General features: G+C 37.2%; 1 protein-coding gene across 2 annotated transcripts in view; it reads left to right on the top strand.

Moving 5' to 3' along the window:
• Nucleotides 1-23,812, top strand: part of SLC13A1 (solute carrier family 13 member 1) — an 86,020-nt gene that overhangs the window by 50,731 nt on the left and 11,477 nt on the right. Inside the window, exons 7-11 of one of the 2 annotated variants that reach the window (XM_004046131.4) lie at nucleotides 1,635-1,786; nucleotides 14,465-14,584; nucleotides 19,577-19,675; nucleotides 20,122-20,223; nucleotides 23,383-23,489. In XM_004046131.4, the coding sequence (XP_004046179.1) occupies nucleotides 1,635-1,786; nucleotides 14,465-14,584; nucleotides 19,577-19,675; nucleotides 20,122-20,223; nucleotides 23,383-23,489 (580 nt within the window). The remainder of the gene's footprint in view (nucleotides 1-1,634; nucleotides 1,787-14,464; nucleotides 14,585-19,576; nucleotides 19,676-20,121; nucleotides 20,224-23,382; nucleotides 23,490-23,812) is intronic. The other variant, XM_019030331.3, reaches the window with a different exon arrangement.

Raw genomic sequence — 23,812 nt, 5'->3', positions numbered from 1 at the left:
TTTTAAAATTAATACACAGTCAAATAAGACTTCTCCTAATCCTTACCACTCCTCTCCTGATCCTGTTCTTCTCTTGACATTCCAAATGTTGAAGGTTTAAAAACTGAGTGTAGCAAGTGGTGAGAAGAATTGGAACTAGGAGAGAAAGAGAAAGTCGAACTCACAAACCTCCTTCCAGCTATGGGTTTTCAAGCAGGCCTGATCTAGGGGATAAGAGAATGCTTAAGTTTAAAATTTGGGATTTTTCTTATTAAACAGGGCACTGTTTAACTACTGAAATGAAGCTATTCTCCTGACTAAACATAACTGAAAAACCATTCATTAAATGAAATGACTGGAAAAGTTATTGGTTCTTCTTTGAATTTCGCCACAGGAACAGGAAGAATCAAACCAACAAAGGGTGTTTACAGGGTCATGGGTGAGAAAAAGAATGAAGTTGCTTTTGGCTTACACCCTAGAAAGTCATCTCTTAAATAAAACACTTACATTTGGACTAGTGATTCCCCAAGTGAAACCATTTCAGGATGTGCCATTGTCCAAGGTGTAACTATGGGGGTGGAGTGACTGAGGTGGAGAACTGAAAATCGTTGGAAATGAGATAAAAAATCCGTGAGGCCAGGATATTTGAAGGGCTATTCATGAACATAGTGTAGTCATTCAGTCACTGACAAGATTTGGACTAAGGAAGATGATTATGTGCTGAGTGCAAATGTTATCTTAAATGACAGTGGGTGACCAGGAGATCAAAATATAATGGTCAAAGGAATGGGGAGAGAAAGAGATATCCAAGTTACATGATCCTTAAAAAAAATGGATTTATTTTTTGTGTGAGTGGAGGATTAATGTTCTGGAAAAGACAGTGGGAGCAAAGAGGACACTGACTTATCTCTCAATGCTGAGGTATATGGTGTTGAAAGCATTCCACTTCAGGAGTAATATCCCCTGGGAACCATCCATTAAGGTGTGTAGATGGGGAAACCCTTCTTAAAGAAGTTTAGGGACTTATTGAGTATGTACCACCAGTATCAACAGAAAAATAATGAAAAGCTTTGGGAGTAGTGGTGAGAAGGAAAGACATGGGGGAAGAGTTGGGTAAGAGACAAGAAAGAAGGATGAAGAAATGAATGAAATTGGGTTTTTAAAATATTTCAGTGGCTTCAGCTTAAATACTTTTATTGCTACATCTCTATTGATGGACAGATAAATGCTATATTAGTCAGCTCATATCACCATAACAAAACACCACAGACTAAGTGGCTTAAACAATAAAAATTTATTTCTTGCAGTTCTGAAGATTGGATCAGGGTCTGGCAGGGTCAGTGTCTGGTGAGGGCTCTCTCCTGGCATTGCAGACAGATGCTTTCTTGTGGCTTTTTCCATAGCAGAGAGAGAGAGAGAGAGAGAGAGGAATCAAGCTCTCTCATGTGTCCTCTTATAAGGACATAATCCTATCAGACCAGGGCCACATCCTCAAAGGAAGGCCCAGTATCTTCCAAATGCACCATTGCCAAATACAATCACATCAGGAGTTAGGGTTTCAACATATGAATTGGTGCGGGTGGTGGGACACAAACATTCAGTCCATAACAAGTATAGAGCAGTTCTCATGGTAGTTTTTTGTTGTTGTTGAACAGAACTCAGGCATCGGAACCAAATATCGAACAAAGAAGGGCCACGTGACATGTAAACTTATGTGTTTGTGCATTGCCTACTCTTCTACCATTGGTGGACTGACAACAATCACTGGTACCTCCACCAACTTGATCTTTGCAGAGTATTTCAATACGTAAGTAACCTTATTGGATTGGTGATTTAACATAAGGGCAGCACACAAATTATAAAAATTATTCTTACCTGATTCAGAGAATCCAAGTACAGAGATGTTATGTTAACTCTCCCTTGTTTCCCTTCAGGACATCTATAGATCTACAGACCTTCCTTTATACTGAGAATTAAATATTCAGGGAATACTGAATTAACTTGTGCCAACAGATTTCCCAGGTCAGCTCAGAGGAGATAACTCTTGGCTGACCACTCTTAACAAACAGGAAAAACATTTTTCATTGAAAATAATACCACAAATGGTAGTTAACTAAAGTGAAAAGGAATTATTTTCTTGAGACAATTTATGTAGGGTTTGGGGACCAACATGTGAACTTAAGTAATGAATGGTGAACAGAGGTATTAATTTTGGAAGGCTTGGCTTTGGAATTCAAAAAAGATTTGAAAGATTGAACAATTGTAATAAGTGTCAGTAATAAAGTATTCTACAAACAGATATATGACTCTTAATATGTTTGGAACTGTGATGACAATTCCATTGCAGAAATGGGAATCTGTGGATTCAACAGGTAGAACACTTGGGTTAAAAAATCCTCAATTTGCAGGTATTTACATTGTGAATTATTTTACTTACTTATTTATTTTTCTGAGACAGGGTCTCACTCTGCTACCCAGGCTGGAGGACAGTGGTGCGATCTCAGCTCACTGCAACTTTTGCCAAGTGATTGTCGTGCCTCAGCCTCCCGAGTAGCTGGGATTACAGGCATGCACCATAATACCCAGCTAATTTTTGTACTTTTAGTAGACACGGGGTTTTGCCATGTTGGCCAGGCTGGTCTCAAACTCCTGATCTCAAGGGATCCACCTGCCTTGGCCTCCCAAAGTGCTAGGATTATAGGCATGAGGCCACATTATGAATTTAACAACAAAAAGGTCCATGATTCTCCCAAGACTTAATTTTTTCATATGTAAAATAGTCACAGTTCATAGGGTTATTGTGAGAATTCAATGAAGTAAACTATGTAAAAATATTTTGCGCTATGTAAGTATCATTGAAACAATAGTATGAAAGTCCATGGTATCATATGTGCACTCAGACTGGTTCTACTAAATGAACAGATAATAATCAGAATTTCAAGAAGATAGACACGATTGAGAAAGCCTAGGAACAGGATTTGGGTTCACAGAAAAATTAGAGTTTAGAGGCAGGAAAACTACTCTCTGTGAAGTAGATTCATAGACTCTATGAATTTTCTGAAATTATTTGCAAAATGTTGTGCATGCACGGATTCTCTAAGAAATACAAGACTCAAAGAATGTCAAACTCCATTCTAGAAAGAATGGGTGTTTGTGTTCAAAGAACACTGGTATAGGAGTTTAGGATCAATATTACACAGACCTCCAAGAGTATTGTTTCTATGAATACACATCCATTATCTACACTCCAATTACTGACTTAGAAAACTTTAAAAGGTTTTTGGTTTATAAATGAGAGGCTTCTGAAATTCACAGTACCAGTGAGGATTTATCCAACGTATCCCCTAATTTAAGACAAGAAATGCACCTGACATCTTTTTGAAAATGACTTATATCCTTTCTCATGAAAAATGACTTATATCCTTTCTCATGAATTCTCCAAGAGAAGGGATTCCACATCTTAGTTCCTGTCTGTGAATTTCTTTTTCTAGTATCCAGACCAAATTCTTATGCTTCATCTTTGTTGATATTAGAGAACTGTTGGTTTCCATCATTCACATGAAATTAGTTGATACAGTCAAGTAATTCATATTACTCTGTAAGATCACAATATGGTAAATACTATGGAAGAAATTTTGACATGGCAGAGTTTGGACTTAGACCTCAATTCAGATTTCAAGCTCACCATATATTAGCTTAACTTCTGTGACTATCAGTTTCCTTTTCTGTAAAATGGGGATGATACTAGAACTTACAACATTATTGAAATAATTAAATGCCATAATGCACATGCGGCTCTAGCAGAGGGTCTGGCACATAGTAACTTGTCAATAATGTTAGCTGTTGTTATTGCCACTGCTCTACTTTTGCCATTGCTGTTAAAAATCTCAGCCTGGATCATGAATGATAAATAGTTAATATTTTGAGGAAAATCCTCTGGAAGTACACACACACAAAATGGAAAAGTAGCTTTATCTCAGAGATAATCAAAACTGTCATCAGTCAAAAGGTCTATAATTGGTGTGCAATTATAGTATCTATAGTAGCATACTATGACACTTAATGCCCAAAATCTGTTCCAAGGTTATAAATTTCCAAGACTACATTCATTCTTTTGAAGCTATGTTCCGAGTATTTCATGGGTATTAAAGTTATTTGTTTTGCAGTGAGGCATAAGTTGCATATAACATATAAGTTACATGCAGTGACAATGACTCTTCCTAAGAGTCAACCTTGACGTGTAAATGTGCTTTAGGTCAAAGCACATCTCCGTGTTACGGGGCATCATTTCTACAATTGTTTTAAAATGCCAAGAAAACATAAAGTTTGTACTCCAGCTTGTGGATGTTTTGTAATATATGTGGCATTTTCTCTTTTTACCTGGGAGCTAAAATTGAGGATATAATGGTTTAATGAACAGAGGTTGTGTTTTAAACTCCTCCTGGGTTAAAAATCCAGTTTGACTACACAATCTGACTTTGAGCAATCCACTTAGCCCCCTAAGACTCAGTTTCTTCCTGTGTGAAATAAAAATTTAATGCTTTGTTCACAGGATTTTTGATAAAATTAAAAGTGCTTAGCTCATCTGCTCATTTCTACCTAACCTCTAAAACTTACAGTGCCCCAAGAGAAGCACTTCAGTTTCTCTTCTAAATCTCCATTACTCCTTAAATGATCAGACCCATTTCTATGTTTGTAATACCACCTATGTGCTGATAACTACCAATTTTATATCTCTATCCCTGCCCTTTCCTCTGAATTTCAGACTTATTTATCCAGCTGCATTCCAACATGACCACTTCAAAAACTGAGGGACATCTCAAATCATCACATCCCAAAACAGCATGCTTGATCTGCCACCTCTCCCCTGCCCTCCTGCCAATCCAACCTCCCCTCAGACTTCACCATTTCAACATATGACATCTTTTCTCCATTTCCTAGGTTTTATTCCGAATATATCTAAAATCTATTGCCTTCTGTTTATCTTCACATGTAAACTAAAATCTACTCCACTCTACCTTACTTCTGAGGGACTTTATCTTCTAATAGGTTTCCCTGTGTATTCCTCTTCTACTGCTACCTTACAAATGGCAATCAACTTAGTGGCTTAACACAGCACACATTTATTATCTCATTATTTTTGTGGGTCAACAGTTCAGGAAGAAAGGGGCAGAGCAAGATGGTGGAATACAGGGCTCCATGGATAGTACCCCGTGCAAGGACACCAATTTAACATCTATCTACATACAGAAAAGCACCTTCATAAGGACCAAAAATCAGGTGAGCACTCACAGTAGCTCCTTTTAATTTCATATCATTGAAAGAGGCACTGAAGAGGTAGAGAAAACAGCGTAAAATCACAGATGCTGCCGCTCCCTCATTCCCTGGCAGTGGCAGCATGTTGCAGCGAGCATTCTTGTGCTGTGGGGAGAGGAGGAGCCCAGCAATTTTAAGGCATTGAAATCAATGCTGTCCTGTCATAGCAGAAAGAAAAACAGGAACAAGCTCAGCCCACACACCAAGGGAGCATTTAAACCAGCTGTAGCCAGAGAAGAAGTGCCCATCCCAGCAGTTGGAACTTGACTTCCCACAACCCTCACCACTGCGGGCTAAAGTGTTCTGGGGCAAAAAATAACTCTGAAAGGAAGTCTAGGGCACAAAAACTACAAATCCTAGGCATCTTCTAGTGCTGAACTGTGCCTTGAGCCAGAGGACTTGTGTGGGGGGAATGTAGTCTACTGGGACAAAAGACAGGGCAGCTAAGGGAGTCCTGACATCCCTCTTCACTAACTCCAGGTTGCACAGATTGCAGCTCCAAAAAAAGACTCCTTCCTACTGCTCGAGGAGAGGAGACGAGAGGAGAGGGAAAAGTGGAGAGGACTTTGTCTTGCATCTTGGATACCAGCTCAGCCACAGCAAGTTAGGGCACTGGCCCCCTTTCCAGGCTCTAGCTTTAGGATGACATTTCTAGACACACCCTGGGCCAGAATGAAATCTGTTGTTTTGAAGAAAAAGACCAAGCCTGGGAGGTTGCATCACCTGCTAACTAAAGAGCTCTTCGTCAGCGGGGTGCGGTGGCTCACGACTGTAATCCCAGCACTTTGGGAGGCCGAGGCGGGCGGATCATGAGGTCAGGAGCTCAAAACCAGCCTGGCCAACATAGTGAAACCCCATCTTTACTTAAAAATACAAAAATTAGCCGGGCATGGTGGCACATATCTGTAGTCCCAGCTACTCAGGAGGCTGAGGCAGGAGAATCGCTTGAATTTGGGAGGCAGAGGTTGTGGTGAGCCAAGATCGCACTACTGCACTCCAGCCTGGGCAATAGAGTAAGACTCCATCAAAAAAAAAAAAAAAAAAAAAAAAAAAAAAAAAAAGTTCTTGCCCCTGAAAGCAAGACTCAGGAACTACATCAAGAGCTTTGGGTGAGACTGTAGAGACTCTAAGAGTTGCTGGCTTCAGGTGAGAATCAGTGCATTCTTAGCTGTGGTGGCTGTGGGTTGAGACTCCTGCTTAACAAAAGCAGAGGGAAAACTAAAGAGGACTTTGGCTTGCACTTTAGGCGCCAGCTTGGCCACAGTGGTGTAGAGCACCATGCAGGTTCTTAAGGTCTCTGATTTCTTGACTTGGCTCTTGGATGGCATTTATGGACCTGTCCTGGGAAGGAGGGGGAGTCCTCTGCCCTGAAAGGTGAGTCCCAGGCCAGGCAGTATTCACACAAGCTGACTGAAGAGCCCTCGGACCTTAAGGGAACATCAGTGGTAGTTTGGCAATGCTCCCCGTGGATCTGTGGTGGCAGTGGACACAGGGTGAGCTTTCACTGCCTTTAGAAAGGGGTGGGAGAGTGGGAAAGACTATGTCTTGTGGTTTGAGTGCTAGCTGAGCCATAGTACATTAGAACATCAAGCCTCACCCTATACATGAAAAATAAAAAGCAAGAAACTAAACCATATCACTGGAGAAACTCACCTTCACTAAAAGCTTCCTTTTATTGAAGGAAGTAGAGATAAAAGGAAGAAAAGACCACAAAACAACCAGAAAATAATAACAAAATGGCAAGAGTAAGTCCTTACTTATCAATAGTAACATTGAATGTAAGTGGACTAAACTCTCCAATCCAAAGACATAGAGTGGTTACATGGATAAAAAACAAGATCTATTGGACAGTTGCCTACAAGAAACACACTTACCCAACAAAGACACAAGTTGACTGAAAATAAAGAGATAGAAAAATATATTCCATGCCAATGGAAACCAAAAAGGAGCAGGAGTCACTATACTCATATCAGGCAAAATAGACTTCATGACAAAAAGTATAAGAAGAGACAAAGAAGGTCACTATATAATGATAAAGAAGTAAATCCAGCAAGAGGATATAACAGTTGTAAATATATATGCAACCAACATGGGAGCTCCCAGGTATATAAAGCAGATATTATTAGAGCTAGAGAGAGAGGGAGAGAGAGAGAGAAAGAGACCTCAATACGATAATAGCTAAAGACTTCAACACCCCACCTTCAGCATTAGATGGACCTTCCAAACAGAAAATCAACAAAGAAACATTGGACTTAATCTGCACTACAGGCCAAATGGATCTAATAGATATTTACAGAACATTTCATCAAATGGCTGCAGTATACACATTCTTTTCCTCAGCACATGGACCATTCTCAAGGATAGACCATATGTTAGGTCACAAAAGGAGTCTTAAAACATTCAAAAAATTGAAATAATATCAAACATCTTCTCTAACCACAATAGAATAAAGCTAATAATCAAATACAAGAGGAATTTTGGAAACTATAAAAGCATATGAAAATTAAACAATATGCTCCTGAATGACCACTGGGTCAATAAGGAAATTCAGAAGGAAATTGAAAAATTTTTTGGAACAAATGTTAATGGAAACACAACATATCAAAATCTATGGAATACAGCAAAAACAGTACCAAGAGGGAAGTTTATAGCTCTAAGTGCCTACATCAGAAAAAAAAAAACTTCAAATAACCTAACGATGCATCTTAAAGAATGAGAAAAGCAAGAGCAAACCAAACCCAAAGTTAGTAGAAGAAAATATCAGAGTAGAATTAAGTTAAATTGAAATAAACAAAACAATACCAAAAAAATCAATGAAAACAAAAAGTTGCTTTTTTCAAAAAGTTAAACAAAATTGGCAAATCTTTAGCCAGACTAAGAAAGCAAGAGAAAAGATCCAAATATGTAAAATCAGAGATAAAAAAGGAGTAATTATAGCTGATACTGCAGAAATTCAAAGGATCATTAGTAGTGACTATGAGCAGCTATATGCCAATAAATTAGAAAACCTAGAAGAAATGGACAAATTCCTAGCCATGTACAATCTACCAAGATTGAACCATGAGGAAATCCAAAACCTGAACAAACTAATAACAAGTAATGAGATTGAAGCCATAATAAAATTCTTCCAGTAAAGAAAAGCCTGGGACCCAATGGCTTCACTGCTGAATCCTTCCAAATATTTAAAGGAGAAATAATATCAATCCTACTCAAACTATTCCAAAAATATAGGAGGGAATACTTTCAAACGCTATGAGTCCAGTATTACCTTGGTACCAAAACCAGACAAAGACACATAAACAAAGGAAACTACAGAGAAATATCCCTTATGAATATTGATGCAAAAATCCTCAACAAAATACTAACAAACTGAATTCAACAAATACATTAAAAAGATCATTCATCATGACCAAATGGCATTTATCCCTGGGTTGCAAAGATGTGTCAACATATGCAAATAAATGAATGTAATAATACATCATAACAACAAAATGAAGGACCAAAACTATATGATCGTTTTAATTTATGCTGAAAAAGTATTTCATAAAATTCAACATCCCTTCACAATAAAACCCTCAAAAAATTTGTAAAGAAGGAAAATACCTTAACAATTTTTTTAAAAAAAGAAGCTGTATACGACAGACAACAGACCCACAGCTAGTATTATACTGAATGGGTAAAAAACCAAAAGATTTTTCTCTAAGATCTGCAGCATGAAAATGATGCCCACTTTCAACACTGTTATTCAACATAGTACTGGAAGTTCTAGCTAGAGCAATCAGACAAGAGAAAGTTAAAAAGGCACCCAAATTGGAAAGGAAAAAGTCAAAGTATCCTTGTTTGCTGATGATATGATCTGATATTTGGAAAAAATGAAAGACTCAACCAAAAAACTGTTAGAACTGATAAACAAATTCAGTAAAGTTGCAGGATATAAAATCAACAAACAAAAATCAGTAGCATTTGTATATACCAACAGTGAATAATCAGAAAAAGAAATCAAAAAAGTAATTCCATTTATGACAGCCACAAATAAAACTAAGTACCTAAGAATTAACTTAATGAAAGAAGTGATAGATCTCTGTAATATAAACTATAAAACATGGATGAAAGAAATTGAATAGGACACCAAAAATGGAAAGATATTTCATGTTCATGGATAAGAATCAATATTATTAAAAGGTTCATACTACTCAAAGCAATCTACAGATTCAAGGCAATCCCTGTGATAATGCCAATGACATTCTTCACAGAAATAGAAAAAAAAAATCCTAAAATGTATATGGAACAACAAAAGAACCAGAATAGCCAAAGCTATCTTTAGCAAAAAGATCAAAACTGTAAGAATCACATTACATGACTTCTAATTACACTGCAGAGCTATAGTAATCAAGACAGCATGGTACTGGTATATAAACAGACACATAGACCAATGGAACAGAATAGAGAACCCAGAAGCAAATCCATACATCTACAGTGAACTCATTTTCGACAAAGGAGTCAAGAATATACACTGGGGAAAAGGCAGTCTTTTCCATAAATGGTGCTGGGAACTCTGGATATCCATATGCGGAAGAATAAAACTAGGCCCTTATTTCTTGCCATAAACAAAAATGAAATCAAAATAAATTAAACACTTAAGCTAAGACCTCAAACTATGAAACTACTACAAGAAAACATTGTTTAAACTCTCCACTACATAGGTCTGGGCAAAAATTTCTTGAATAATACCCCACAAGCCCAGGCAACCAAAGCAAAAATGGACAAATAGCATCACATCAAGTTAATAAGCTTCTGCACAGCAAAGGAAACAATCAACAACATGAATAGATAAATCCACGGAATGAGAGAAAATATTTGCAAGTTTTCCATCTAACGAAGTATTAATAACCAAAATATATAAGGAGCTTAAACAACTCTATATGGAAAAATCTAATAATACAATTAAAAATGGGCAAAATATTTGGATATTCCTCAAAAGAAGACATACAAATGGCAAACAGGCATATGAAAAGGCATTCAACATCATTGATCATCAGAGAAATGTAAATCAAAACTACAAAGAGATATCATCTCACCCCAGGTAAAATGGCTTTTATCCAAAAGACAGGCAATAACAAATGCTGGCAGGGATGTAGAGAAAAGGAAACCCTCATGCACTGTTGGTAGGAATGTAAATTATTAGTACAACCACTATAGAGAACAGTTTGGAAGTTCCTCAAAAACTAAAATAAAGCTACCATGTGATTCAGCAATCCCACTGCAGGGTATATACTCAAAAGAAAGAAAATCAGTATTTGGAAGGTATATCTGCACTCCCATGTTTGTTGCAATGCTGTGTATATTAATAATAGCCACGATTTGGATGCAACCTAAGTGCCTATCAACGGATGGATGAAGAAAATGTGATACACATACACAATGGAATACTGTTTAGCCATAAAAAAGAATGAGATCCTGTCATTTGCAACAACATAAATGGAAGTGGAAGTCAGTATGTTAAGTGAAATAAACCAGGTACATACAGAAAGACATTACATGTTCTCACTGATTTGTGGGATCTAAAATCAAAACAAATGAACTAATGGTGATAGACAGTAGAATGGTGACCAAAGACTGGGAAGGATAATAGGGTGTGGGCTGAAAGGTGGGGATGGTTAATGGGTACAAAATTGGCAGAAAGAATGAATAAGACCTAGTATTTGATAGGACAACAGGGTGACTATAGTTAATAATAATTTAATTGTACATTTAAAAATAACTAAAAGAGTATAATTGGATTGTTTGTAACATAAAGGATAAATGCTTGAGAGGATGGATAACCCCATTTCTATGATCTGATTATTACACATTGAATGCCTGTATCAAAACATCTCATGTACCCATACATATATACACCAACTATGTACCCACAAAAATTAAAAATTTTAAGAATTTTTTTTAAAAAGACTCCAGGCAAAGGTTAGCTGGGTTCCTGCTCAGGTTCTTACCAGGCTGACAGCAGGGTGGCAACTGGGCCTGTAACCTAGACAGGGGCTCAGGTTATTCCTCCAAGCTCATTGATTTTGTCAGTAGAATTTGGTTCCTTGCAGTTTAATTACTGAGGTGTCCATTTTCTTGCTGGCTGTTGGCATGGGGTCACTCTCAGCTTCTAAAGGCTGCCTTCAGGCCCTTGCTACAGGGCCCCTTCCTCTGACAACAAGATGTTTGCTTCTTCAGGCCAGCAGGAAACTCTCTTTTAAGGGCTCGCCTGATTTAAGTTAGGCCTACCCAGGATAGTTCGTGCTTTTGATTAACTCAGTTTCAATTGATAGGGACTTTGATTACCTAAGTAAAATCCCTTCACTTTTTTCACTACGCAACCTAATCACAGGAGTGATATCTCATCATATTCACAGATTCTATTCACACAGAAGAGGAGATCGTACAAGGCATGTACACCAGGAGGCAGAAATTTGGGGCATATCTTGGAACTCTGTCTACCACATCCTGAACATCACACGCTGTTTCCACTCTTGTTGCCTTCAATCCTGAGAATGCATCCAGGAGCCATTCTGTTTTATGTCAATTACTAATTAGATCATGTCACGTTACTAACTTACTACGTTCCAATTAGTTCTTATTGCATTTGTAATAAAATCCGCATACTTTCGGACTGGCTACAAGGTTATACATGATCTGATCCCTACTGACTACTTCTTTCATGTCACACTCACCTTCACTCATTACCCACAGCCACAGTGGCCTCCTATCTCTCCACAAATGTGACAAACTCATTCCTAACTCAAGGACTTTGTAATTGCTATTTCCTCCGTCTGGAATGCTGTTTCCCAGTTATTCACATGACTGGCTCCTTCTTGCTATTTAGGTCTCATCTAAAATGTTACCTTCTCTGATGGCATTATGTAAAATTTCCCCCTTCCCCAATCACTTTTTATTACATTATTCTGTTTTATTTCCTATTTTGTTATATGTTTACCTGTTTATTGCCTGTGTGCCCCACTTTAACATAAACTTCATGAAAGCCCAGACCAGGTCAATCTCATTCACCACTATGTCCCCAGTAGCTTGGAGAGCACCTGGCACTTGGTAGATACCAAACAGTGTTAGGTAAAAGAAAAGGATTTCATCAGAATTAAGTGTCTTAGCATAGTTCATGACAGAAGAAATCTGTATTTGCTTTAGATGCATGTTTGAAGTCTCTTCACTGGCAGGACATGAGAAAGAGTGGGAAAAGGAACATCACAGCAAAAGAAAATGCTTAGAGTATGCCATATATTTCTTTATTTGTCCAAAATATTCACTCTAGGTATAAGGGTAAAGGTTATGATTATAGAGCCATAGTCCCATGTGGTTGTTTATATACTTCCATACTATTAAACTAAACAAAACATAACAATGAAGTTTAACTTTTTCAGGCTTTCATTTTTCTAAAACTATTCCTCCAGGCAAAAATTCTGAAAAGCCCATCTTCAGTCAAACACATTTTGCAGGATTCTCTCCAGTGGGTAGAGAGAGCTCTGCATACTGATTTCAAGATATGAGCCACAGATGGTGAAAAGTGAAATTAGGCTTGAGGACATGGGTCTAAACCTAATCCAAGCAGCATTTCTGAGTGTCGTTAGGTTGTACAGAATAACACAGGTCATCCTGTAATCCAAGTCTAATGTTAATGGGAAATCAGCTTTTCCCCCATTACTTTATTTTCCAATTGGAGACAACAAACATTTTTCAAAAATGAACAGTTTTCAATAGAGCCTCATGGATGTGATAAAGCATTTTTCCATTCATCACACTGCACATTTTCTAACATCTTTAATTATCATTTGTCACTTTCTAATTGCATAAATATGTAAGCTAATCTTTGGATCTCTTCAAGGTAGATAAAAATTATCCTCCAGTTGCTAAAGATAATTTTAGGGCCTAGGGAGATTAATAACTTTTCATAAGCTCAAAGAAAATGATAGAAAACCTTAGAAATCTAGAGTTTTGAGGGCCCATTATTATTAGGAACCATCTTAAAGTAGAAAAAGAAACACTCTAAAGTGTATAAATTTGCTACATAGATATAACATGAAATATTTTATTACTTATGTGATTTTTAAATGACAAAGTACAAAGCATGATTAAAATAGAAAAAATTGCAAATCAATATTTCTATAAAGTTCTACATATTTTATGACTTCAAACATATTAAAATATGTTAACGATGTTTTTATTACTTCTGTATATCTTTGTTTTTCAGATTTTCAAATTTATCTTTATGTTATTGCTTTTAGAAAAAAAGTAAAGACAACTGTTTCTCAAATTTCCTATTTTTTCTCCATAGTAATAAAATAAATGACTATATAAGAATTTATTTAGTATTAGACATTTTAGAACAATGAATGTGAGGTTACCAAAGAAACTGTGCTAGGGTCTGATCTTATGTTGTTGTTGTTGAGTTATTATGTGAGTTTAAAAGTTGAAAATAAGTAGGTAAGATAAAAAAGAAAAGTTGTTGATTTCTTCAGAACTTTTAATTATTTTTATCTGGCTCAGAGTTACTCCATTTGACTGTGCCCCAAAGCACCACCTGGTTCTAGGAAGAAAGAGCTACCATATACCTGGTTTGATGGTTGCTGTGCTTTGGGGTAGAAGAAACAGAAAGGAAAACAGCCATGGGAGATGACCTAGGCTGGATCAGAGTCCTTTCACATGGCCAAGAATTCCAGCCACCAAGGTGAAATGGGAACAGACATTCAGTCCCACTAATTTTCACCTGTTCCCATTTCTGCTTATGTGTCTTTCCTTGTTCATAGACTGATGGAGTATTGACAACAAAACGCAAATACCTCATGAACACCCATTTCTTGTGCATTTAATACTCATTAAAGCCAAGAACTGCACTGGGTTTTTTCCACAAGCACTTCCTTAAAGATGAAATACAGAGAACAAAAATCAAAACACATCCACTCTTGCTTATATGGGATGCAGTGATAATTATGCAGTTCCAGAATCAAGACAGGAGACAAGGGGTAAAAGCACTCTATTTAATGATGAGTATATTCCAGGACTTCCTTCTTGGACAGAAACACAGGAAAGAGGTGGACTGCTGCTTCCCTGTGACAATCAGAAAGGATTCCACCTGTCTCTCCTTCCCTGAACACGTCTCCATGTTTTCACACAGACGCTATCCTGACTGTCGTTGCCTCAACTTTGGATCATGGTTTACGTTTTCCTTCCCAGCTGCCCTTATCATTCTACTCTTATCCTGGATCTGGCTTCAGTGGCTTTTCCTAGGATTCAAGTAAGTAAATATTTCATGTTAATAGGCTAAATAAAGGTGTCTAGGTTCCCAGTTCTTAGCTTCTTATCCGATGCTCTTTCCCCTGTGCCATGCAGGCTACCTTTCTGAATTTTTGTTGCTCACAAAATTAATACACACAAATACGTATTTTAAGGATAAGGCTGAATCTCATTTAAATAATACTGGCTGTGGAACAGTTAATTAAAGATTAGAAAGGGGCCAGATGCGGTGGCTTATGCCTATAATCCCAGCACTTTGAAAGGCCAAGGTGGGAGGATTGCTTGCGCAATCCTCTCTGAGTTCAAGAGCATCCTGGACAATATGGCAAAACTCTGTCTCTACCAAAAACAAACAAACAAAAAACCAACCAACAAACAAAACAAAAAAAAAAACCTCCCCCCTAAAAGGACCATCCAGGCATGGTGGTGTGCGCCTCTGGTCCCAGCTACTCAAGAGGCTGAGGTGGAAGGATTGTTTGAGCTTGCAGGGTGGAGGTTGCAGTGAGCTGAGATCACACCACTGCACTACAGCCTGGGCGACAGAGAACGGTCTCAAAAGATAAAATGAATAAAAATAAAGATTAGGGCCAGGCACAGTGGCTCACACCTGTAATCCCAGCACTTTGGGAGATCAAGGCAGTTGGATCACGTGGTCAGGATATCGACACAATCCTGGTCAACATGGTGAAACCCCATCTCTACTAAAAAAACACAAAAAATAGCCAGGTGTGGTGGGTAGTCCCAGCTACTCAGGAGGCCGAGGAAGGAGAATTGCTTGAACCCAGGAGGCGGAGGTTGCAGTGAGCCAAGATCTCGCCATTGCACTCCAGCCTGGATGACAGAGCGAGACTCTTGTCTCAAGTAAATAAATAAATAAATAAAAATAAAGATTAGAAAACAAATCATCTAAGTGTCCTTTGAGTCCTAAGATGATAAGATATTGAAGGGCATAAATAACTCAATCTGATGTCCAACTTGTTAAAGGGGAATTTTAAGGTTTGCCCCTCCACTTGGTTTAATGTGGAGATTTCCTTGGGTTATCAAGCTACTTACACTGTGACCTATAGGGCTTCCTGCATCATGCTAGCACCAAAATTGACATCCCTTTCAATATACCAAGTACAATAAAGATCTGAGGATGTTCTCTGTGGAAAGAATATTGTTTTAGGAATTACTAGACCAGGAATAAAATTCTGGCTTCTCAGAGGCCAGATAAGAGATCATTGCAAGTCCAGACCCGTTCTCAGTCTCAGTGTCTTCAGTTGTAAGATGATAGAATTTACCCAGAAAATCAGTAAGATCCCTTCCAAGGCTATAATTCTAACACATCTGGGCCTAAGTTGAACACATAGAAGTCAAAGTAAAAAAAAAAATGTTGACCAATAAAGACCGACTGATTCCACTAAAATGTCAAATACATGCATTCGAAGACAACTTCAACATATTATCTTGGCTGGGATCAAAGCTGGTAGGTCATAAGTACCAATGAGTTACATGACTTAGATGACAACAAGCATTTAAAATTATGAAGGGCTCCAGAGCAAAATCTAAAATGCAGCCTGTAATTTCTACTCATTTAACAATACTCCTAAAAGAAAGGTGAAGTCGCTGTATATCAAATCGTGAGTATTTTTTTTTCCTGAAAAACAAAACAGCTCAAATTTATTTTTGTGGGGTTTTATTTAAATAATTTCAAGGACCTATGAATAAAACAGCATGTTATTCACCAAACCAGAGAGACTGAAGCCAGCTATGTGTACTTCCTTTGAAAAGTGAAATGCTTTGGGAGGCCAGGGGAATGGATCTCCTGAGGTCAGCAGTTAGAGACCAGCCTGGCCAACATTGTGAAACCCCTTCTCTACTGAAAATACAAAAATTAGCTGGGCGTGGTGGCAGGTGCCTGTAATCCCAGCTACTCAGGAGGCTGAGGCAGGAGAATCGCTTGAACCTGGGAGGCAGAGGTTGCAGTGAGCCTAGATCGCACCATTGCACTCCAGCCTGTGTGACAAGAGCAAAAGTCTGTCTCAAAAGAAAAGAAAAGAAAAGAAAAGAAAAGAAAAGAAAAAAATGCTGAAATCAGTAGCGGTTCCATGCCTGTGGCCATGGGTTCCATGCCTGGTAATACAAGGACTGACATTCTCCCCTCTTGATTCCTCTTTCTGCTTTTTCTCCAGAACTGCCATGGTTTTATTAGTAGTGAGAAGATGGTACTGATGATTAAAAAGATAATTCTATCCAGATTGTGGGAGCAGCATGTGGCAGTCCTCCTGCTGAAGCAAATGTGTAAAATGTCACTGATTTCAGCAGGTGGGCATCAATGGGGAGAGGCCAGCTGCATACTAAGTGCCCCTTTCAGGAAATCCAAGCCTTTGGGGACTATTCAATCGTGCAGGTAGCAATGCAGGATACAGGAGATGGCAATCCCAAGTCAAAAGAGTCACAGGTTCTTCATTGCTACATTTAATGACTTTATCAAACATATATGCAACCATTGTCATTATTTAAAATGGCACACCATTTAAAAAGGAGAAATTAAGAAGATAAAAGGCAAATATATTGAAATGTGCTCTCAATGAGGAAAAAAAATCCCATGAAGTGCATACACTAGGCAAAGTCTGTAAATCATGATAAGTGGTATGTTTAAATAGTTCCCTTGGTGTCCACTATCTGTTAAACACTGCACAGATTCATGCTCCAGCTAATTTTTCAGTGTCCTTTTCTGTCTGCCAAGGTGTTTACCTCCAGAGATTTTAGATTGACAGACGGAAATTATCAGCCACTCCCCTGGCAAACTAGCATACATTCTGATTAGTACGTTGGGTATTAACACAGTTAACTCACCCATTATAAATGATCCCAACATACCTGAGAAGAGGAGCTCATCTGTCAGTGCCATTGAATGATTTAAATGGAGAGTTTGATGCATTGTCATAGGCTTTGTCAGTTCCTTTGTGAAGGCATTAACCTTCATTTGTAGCAATGCCAATTTGGCTTTCGACTTAACTATTTATTGTCTGCAACCAAAATGATAAACTATATATGCAATGTACTGGGTGGAAAATTGTTTCTAAGGAGACTCATCTCCTTCTTTACTATGATTTTCTCTTCTACAAGGAGACTCATCTCCTTCTTTACTATGATTTTCTCTTCTCTAATGCTCTCTAGGTGGCGCATTAATTAGTTTCTTATAATAGTAGTATTTATGTCATGACAAGGGGTAAAAGTTTGAGACTGGCACTAGTCCGTAATTTAACTGAGATTGTAAAAAGCAATTATTTCCTAATTGATCATAAATGTAGCACTGTCCATTCACTCATATTCAGGCATCGAAGTGTATGCATGAGGGTGATTATGAATGTATAGGCTTGCCCCAGATACTTTACGGAAGAAAATGTCCTTTCTGTCTATACTGACACAAAATGTAAACTAACTGAGCTACTCGTAAACATTCCAAGAGATAATCCATAAGAATCTAGCCATTTTCTCATTTAGTTCTTCCTCTGGAGGAATTTTTTTAAACGTCTACATCTAGAACAGTATTTCACAAAAACTGTTCAGTTTCGAAGACACTGGACTTCAAGACAGAAAATTAGTGAGGAAGGAGGTCACTAAAACAAGCAGCTGAAAACAATAAAAAGTGGCAGTTACTATTGGAAATAAACAGGAAGATTATGTTGTGGGTGCTATTAGGACATATGAGTAAAGAAACTTAAAGAAAAAAATGTAATAGAGTTTTACTTCTTTTTTAAATTTTATCTTAAGTTCCATGATACACGTGCAGGATGTGCAGGTTTGTTATATAGGCAAACGTGTGCCATGATGGTTTGTTGCACCTATCAACCCATCACCTAGGTATTAAGCCCCACATGCATTACCTGTTTATCTTGATGCTCTCCCTCCCTCCACACCCTTGACAGGCCCCAGTGTGTGTTGTTCTTCTCCCTGGGTCCATGTGTTCTCCTTGTTCAGCTCCCACTTATGAGTGAGAACATGTGGTGTTTGGTTTTCTGTTACTGTGTTAGTTTGCTGAGGATAATGAATTCCAGCTCCATCCATGTCCCTGCAAAGGACATGATCTTGTTCCTTGTTTTGGCTGCATAGTATTCCATAGTGTATATGTACCACATTTTCTTTATCCAGTCTATCATTGATGGGAATTTGGGTTGATTCCATGTCTTTGCTATTGTGAATAGTGCTGCAGTGAACATATGTATGCATGTATCATTAAAACAGAATGATTTATATTCCTTTGGGTATATACCAAGTAATGGGATTGCTGGGTCAAATGGTATTTATGATGAGTTTATTTTACCTCTAAGACTAGGCTTAGTTTAGTCTCTGACCATGATCAGTCCCTGCACTAGTGTAAAACTCGAGTTTAGCATACTTTGTGAAAATTGATGGATCTGACCCCAACTGTCTCATACATTTGCCAAAGGTACTATTGGATTGATGGGTCAAGTATTTACTGTGTATGTTCAGAGGTAGCAGTGTTCAGAGATAGCAGGCCAAAGAAAACATCTATGACCACCTCACTGTCCTTGCCCTCAAATAATTTAACTAGTGGGCTAAAACTTACATGCGTGGAACAATTAACAACCAAGATACCCAATAAATACATTTTAAATATATAAGATCCAGTACATAATAAAATGTTAGTTAGAGATAAGTGGCACATGGCAAAATTCCAATGGTACAAAATAACTTGGAAAAAGGAAGAGATTGGTAAAGGATGTCATGGAAAATATGCAATGAAAATTGAACACGAAAAAGTGAGCAAACCAGGCAAAAACAAAAAAGACAGAAGACATTCAAAAAAGGAGGTGGAGGTAGAGGTGAAAAGCACAGATATCTGTTATTAACAGGGAGATTCATATTGCATGAAGGGAGATTCATATTGCGTGAAGATGACGACGTTTTGCAAAAATATCTTCCTTACAGGGAGGTGGTAGTAAAAGAATTTCTTGCTTACAGGCTTAATTATTCTTTGCAGTTTTAAGGAGATGTTCAAATGTGGCAAAACCAAAACAGTCCAACAAAAAGCTTGTGCTGAGGTGATTAAGCAAGAATACCAAAAGCTTGGGCCAATAAGGTAAGACACACACACACACACACACACACACACACACACACACACACACACACACACACACACACAGAAGAGAGAGAGAAATGCTGTTTACACTGCAAGCAGCTGTTGAAAAGCAAACAAGCACATAATTGCTTGCAAGATATTTATAACACTTGATTAGGGCCCCAAATTTGCTAAGCTATGGAGATTATAGACTATAACTCAATATGATAAAACACATACCCTGTCTAAGTAAAATTTGCCAGGTAAAATGAAAAGAAGCTGAGAGACCCCAAAGAGGAGTAAGGGCTTTTTCAAACTGCACTGATGCTCTCAAATTATTGACACATCTAGTTCTTACAGTGTTTAGTGTTCTGCTGAGATCATTCCTGACAATAGCTCAAGGAGTTTCTACAAATGTCCTAACTGAGAAAATAAGAAGTGATGCCATTGGAATTTTTCCACAGGTATCAAGAAATTGTGACCTTGGTCCTCTTCATTATAATGGCTCTGCTATGGTTTAGTCGAGACCCCGGATTTGTTCCTGGTTGGTCTGCACTTTTTTCAGAGTAAGCTTTGCACGTTATGTTTGTCAGCCCTTCCTGTTTTATACTCTGCTTCTCTCCTGTGTGGTTCCTGTAATTCTGAAAGATTGGATGAGATATTTTTCTTTCTTTCCCTTGAAAAGATATTTTAAATTCTAATCTTTTCAGGAAAAGAATTATAAGGAATGAAATCTAGGATAAGAGCACAGAAAGAATAACCATATTACTTACTCTGTTACTAAAAGGCAAAGTCCATTAGACAAAATTATTCCCATCCCTACAAAATTCCCATCCCTACAAAATTATTCCCATCCCTGAAATATAGCAGAAAGGCTATGTTCTATGGTGGTTGGGAGCATAGATTTCAGAGCCACACTGCCTGGGTTCCTTTCCTGACTCATCCACTTACTTCGGACAAGTCACTTAATTCTCAGGGTCTTCATCTGTAAGATGGAGGTAATTATAGCATTTACAATAGTGCTGGACTTCTCCCTATTGGAAGTGCTATACTAATGTTATTATGTGAAATAAATACCACTCAATGCCTCTTAATAATCTGGTATAAATTCATATTATGTGATTTTTACCCACTTTGTTTTTTAATTCTATGGAGGACTATTTGTTTGGTGTAGTATCTTGTCTTTTTTCTTCATTTATTTACATTTTTGCACTAGTTCACTACAAGTTCAGCCCAGCCTCCATTTCATAGATAAGGAATTTCTGAAGAAATAATAAGACTGATTTTAAAAGCTGATGCTAGAAGCTAGGTCAGAGTTAATTTTATATCTCGGTGTCTTATACACCAGTAATCAATTGCTGAGTTGTGTGAAGTGAGGGGGAAGAGTATAGCATAATTTTCTAAATTAAGGACCATCCTACACGTCAATATAAATAACTCAGTTGTGAGATTTGTGTTCCCAATCTATCTTTCACTGAACTACTCTAATTTCTAAATTCAGCACATGTCTTACTTGGACTTCCTGTCTCAAATCCCCCAGCAAAAAAAAAAAAAAAAAAAAAAAAAAAATTTGTATTTTGGGGTAGAAACCAAAATTGTTTAGGTCATATGTATTTTGCCCACATACAATAAAGAAATTCTTCCCTCCCTGAATCAGAACCTTCTGGTTTTATAGGCATTGTCAATGTTTCTAAAGGGTGCGAAGTCTGAGTCCAAATTCCTAATGACCACACAAGTCAATATGGTGGTGTGTTTTAAAGGATCAGCTTCATTTTTATAAACTTTTTGATTCCCTTAGAAATAAAACTTTTCATTTTGAGAGATTTAGACATTCAGTTATTTAAATCAAGTTATTATGTAATATTTAATTAATATTTTGTGGTTTTGTGGTAGGATCTAGATCAACATAAAAAATAATGCTTCCCCCTTTTAAAATCCAACTTCTGTCATCCTAGACAGGGAGAGTCTTTATCTAAACACCAGTGCGTAAGAATTAAATGAAATCAGAGATAGCTAATAAAGCCCAGGCAGAAATCTCAATAGGAAATTCAATATAATCAGCTTCCAATTTCTGTTTCTCATGTGAGGAAACAGGAGATGTTTCGTTTGTAGCAGGAAAGCAGTGTATTGGCTATGAGCAGGCACTCATGCCACCTACAATTCTGAGAGAAAACAATAAGAAAGGAACAAAGGTTTGAGAGAGGATGGGATTTTAAAATATAAATCTAATTGGCAAACCCAAAACAAATAAAATTTATAGAAGCTTAATAGTTTCTAATACTGAGACAACCTAACTGCATTCCTGAGAAACTGTTATAATATGATAAGAATAGTTTTTAAAGTACTTTGAAAAGAAATTATTTCAGTATTTATGCCTTGATTTAATTTAATGTATATATTTTGTAGGACATATTTGTTATGTAGAGTTTCAGGCATTAAGAATTTCTAAAGCTAACATGATATATCAAGATTTATAGCTACCACCTAATGTTTTCATTCCATCTGTTTGTACCTGGACTGAATTCAATGTGTCTTTTTATGTAAAACAAAATCTGGTTACATGATGCCTGGCCCAATTTGCCAAAAATTCAACCAAAAATTATAACTGAAATAAAAGAAATAAGGTATAATAAAATTATAAATATCGGTCCAGTTTGTAAGATAAATTATAGTAAGGTAGATTTTTAACTAGTAATGAAAGAAAATGTGTCTATACTTAAAGAAAGTAGACTGCTTTAAAAATTGCTAGATTGAGAAAGATACGGCATTTCTTTGGCTTTTTAGATTTTTCAAATAAATTATAGAAGTAGAGAAGCTTCTGTAGTGTGTACATATTACTGAGTTGCAAGATAGTAAAAGAATCTTTAGCATGGTACATATTTCTTCTCAGGCTACAGAAATGCACTAGTTAATATTGCTGACTTTTAAAACTAAATGCTAATTATTAATGCCTATTTCAGTTATATCTGGTCTCCAGGTTCTTTCCTGTTGAGGCTTCTGGGAATCTGTCTTATTTGTTACAATGGTCTGGTGATTCTAAGACCCCATCTGTTCCTGAATCAGTCTTAATTTATATGGTGATCATTTGTGAGCATTAGTTAAACCACTCCAACAATTAATATTCTTGATTGAATTTCATGGGGTGCAAAAAATTAAGTAGGTTGCTTTCATTTGTATGATATGGTTAGAGCTTATAAACACAGAAGCAGGTGTGATATCTCAGAAAACAAATCAATTCCTTTTCACAATTTATAGAAGAGCTTTAGAGGAACACAGAAATATCATGCCTTGACACAATTTAATAGAAGGATGTTATAAATCAATTATATGGGGCTTTCCATGCTCTAGCAAAGTTTCAACTTCAAATCTTGATCAATATTATTAAATTAAATAATTCAAAGAAGAAATTGTTTAACAAATCTGTAAGCTTATCTAAAAGGGAAATTTGCCACTTTGGCCTAGTATGTCAGCATGTGTATGCGTGGTATTGAAAATAACAAGAGATATATGGGAACAATAGAACTATGGTCTGAGATTATTGTTTTTAGTGTTGTGGCATTTAATCAGGAATCCATATATTTTAGGGCAGATTATTGAGAATAAATAACCTACACCACCTACTACTGATAATAACCTACTACTGATATGTTATTAGCAATATTGGTGTTTTAGCTCATTTAAGTTCTTGATGCTATTTTTAATACATGTATTTGTCCCTTTTACAGGTACCCTGGTTTTGCTACAGATTCAACTGTTGCTTTACTTATAGGGCTGCTATTCTTTCTTATCCCAGCTAAGAGACTGACTAAAACTACACCTACAGGAGAAATTGGTTGAGTATCATTTATAATTCTGCATAAATTTAACAGAAGAGCAAAAATTACAAAATTCCATTGGTTTCGCTTGGCACCTAGAGCAGAAAGAAAGTCTATGCTGGCACAATCCCTGGCCTAGCATGCCTTATTTGCAAACTGCAATGCTGTCTTCAAGCCAGCACAGCTTCCACCTGCAAGAGAGATCGTCTTACTTTGCAGAAGTGAGAAGTAGATTTCCTTTCGTATCACGGCTAGGGCTCTGCTACAAGCGATGCTATTTGACCCATGGTAAACTCACTTCAAAATTAATCTTACTATTGGCAAACAGAGGAAAAAGAAC

This window comes from Gorilla gorilla, chromosome 6 (assembly GCF_029281585.2).
Source record: "Gorilla gorilla gorilla isolate KB3781 chromosome 6, NHGRI_mGorGor1-v2.1_pri, whole genome shotgun sequence".
NCBI classification, from domain to species: domain Eukaryota; kingdom Metazoa; phylum Chordata; class Mammalia; order Primates; family Hominidae; genus Gorilla; species Gorilla gorilla.
The sequence above is the reverse complement of the archived record's forward strand: the minus strand, read 5'-3'. Positions and strand labels throughout refer to the sequence as shown.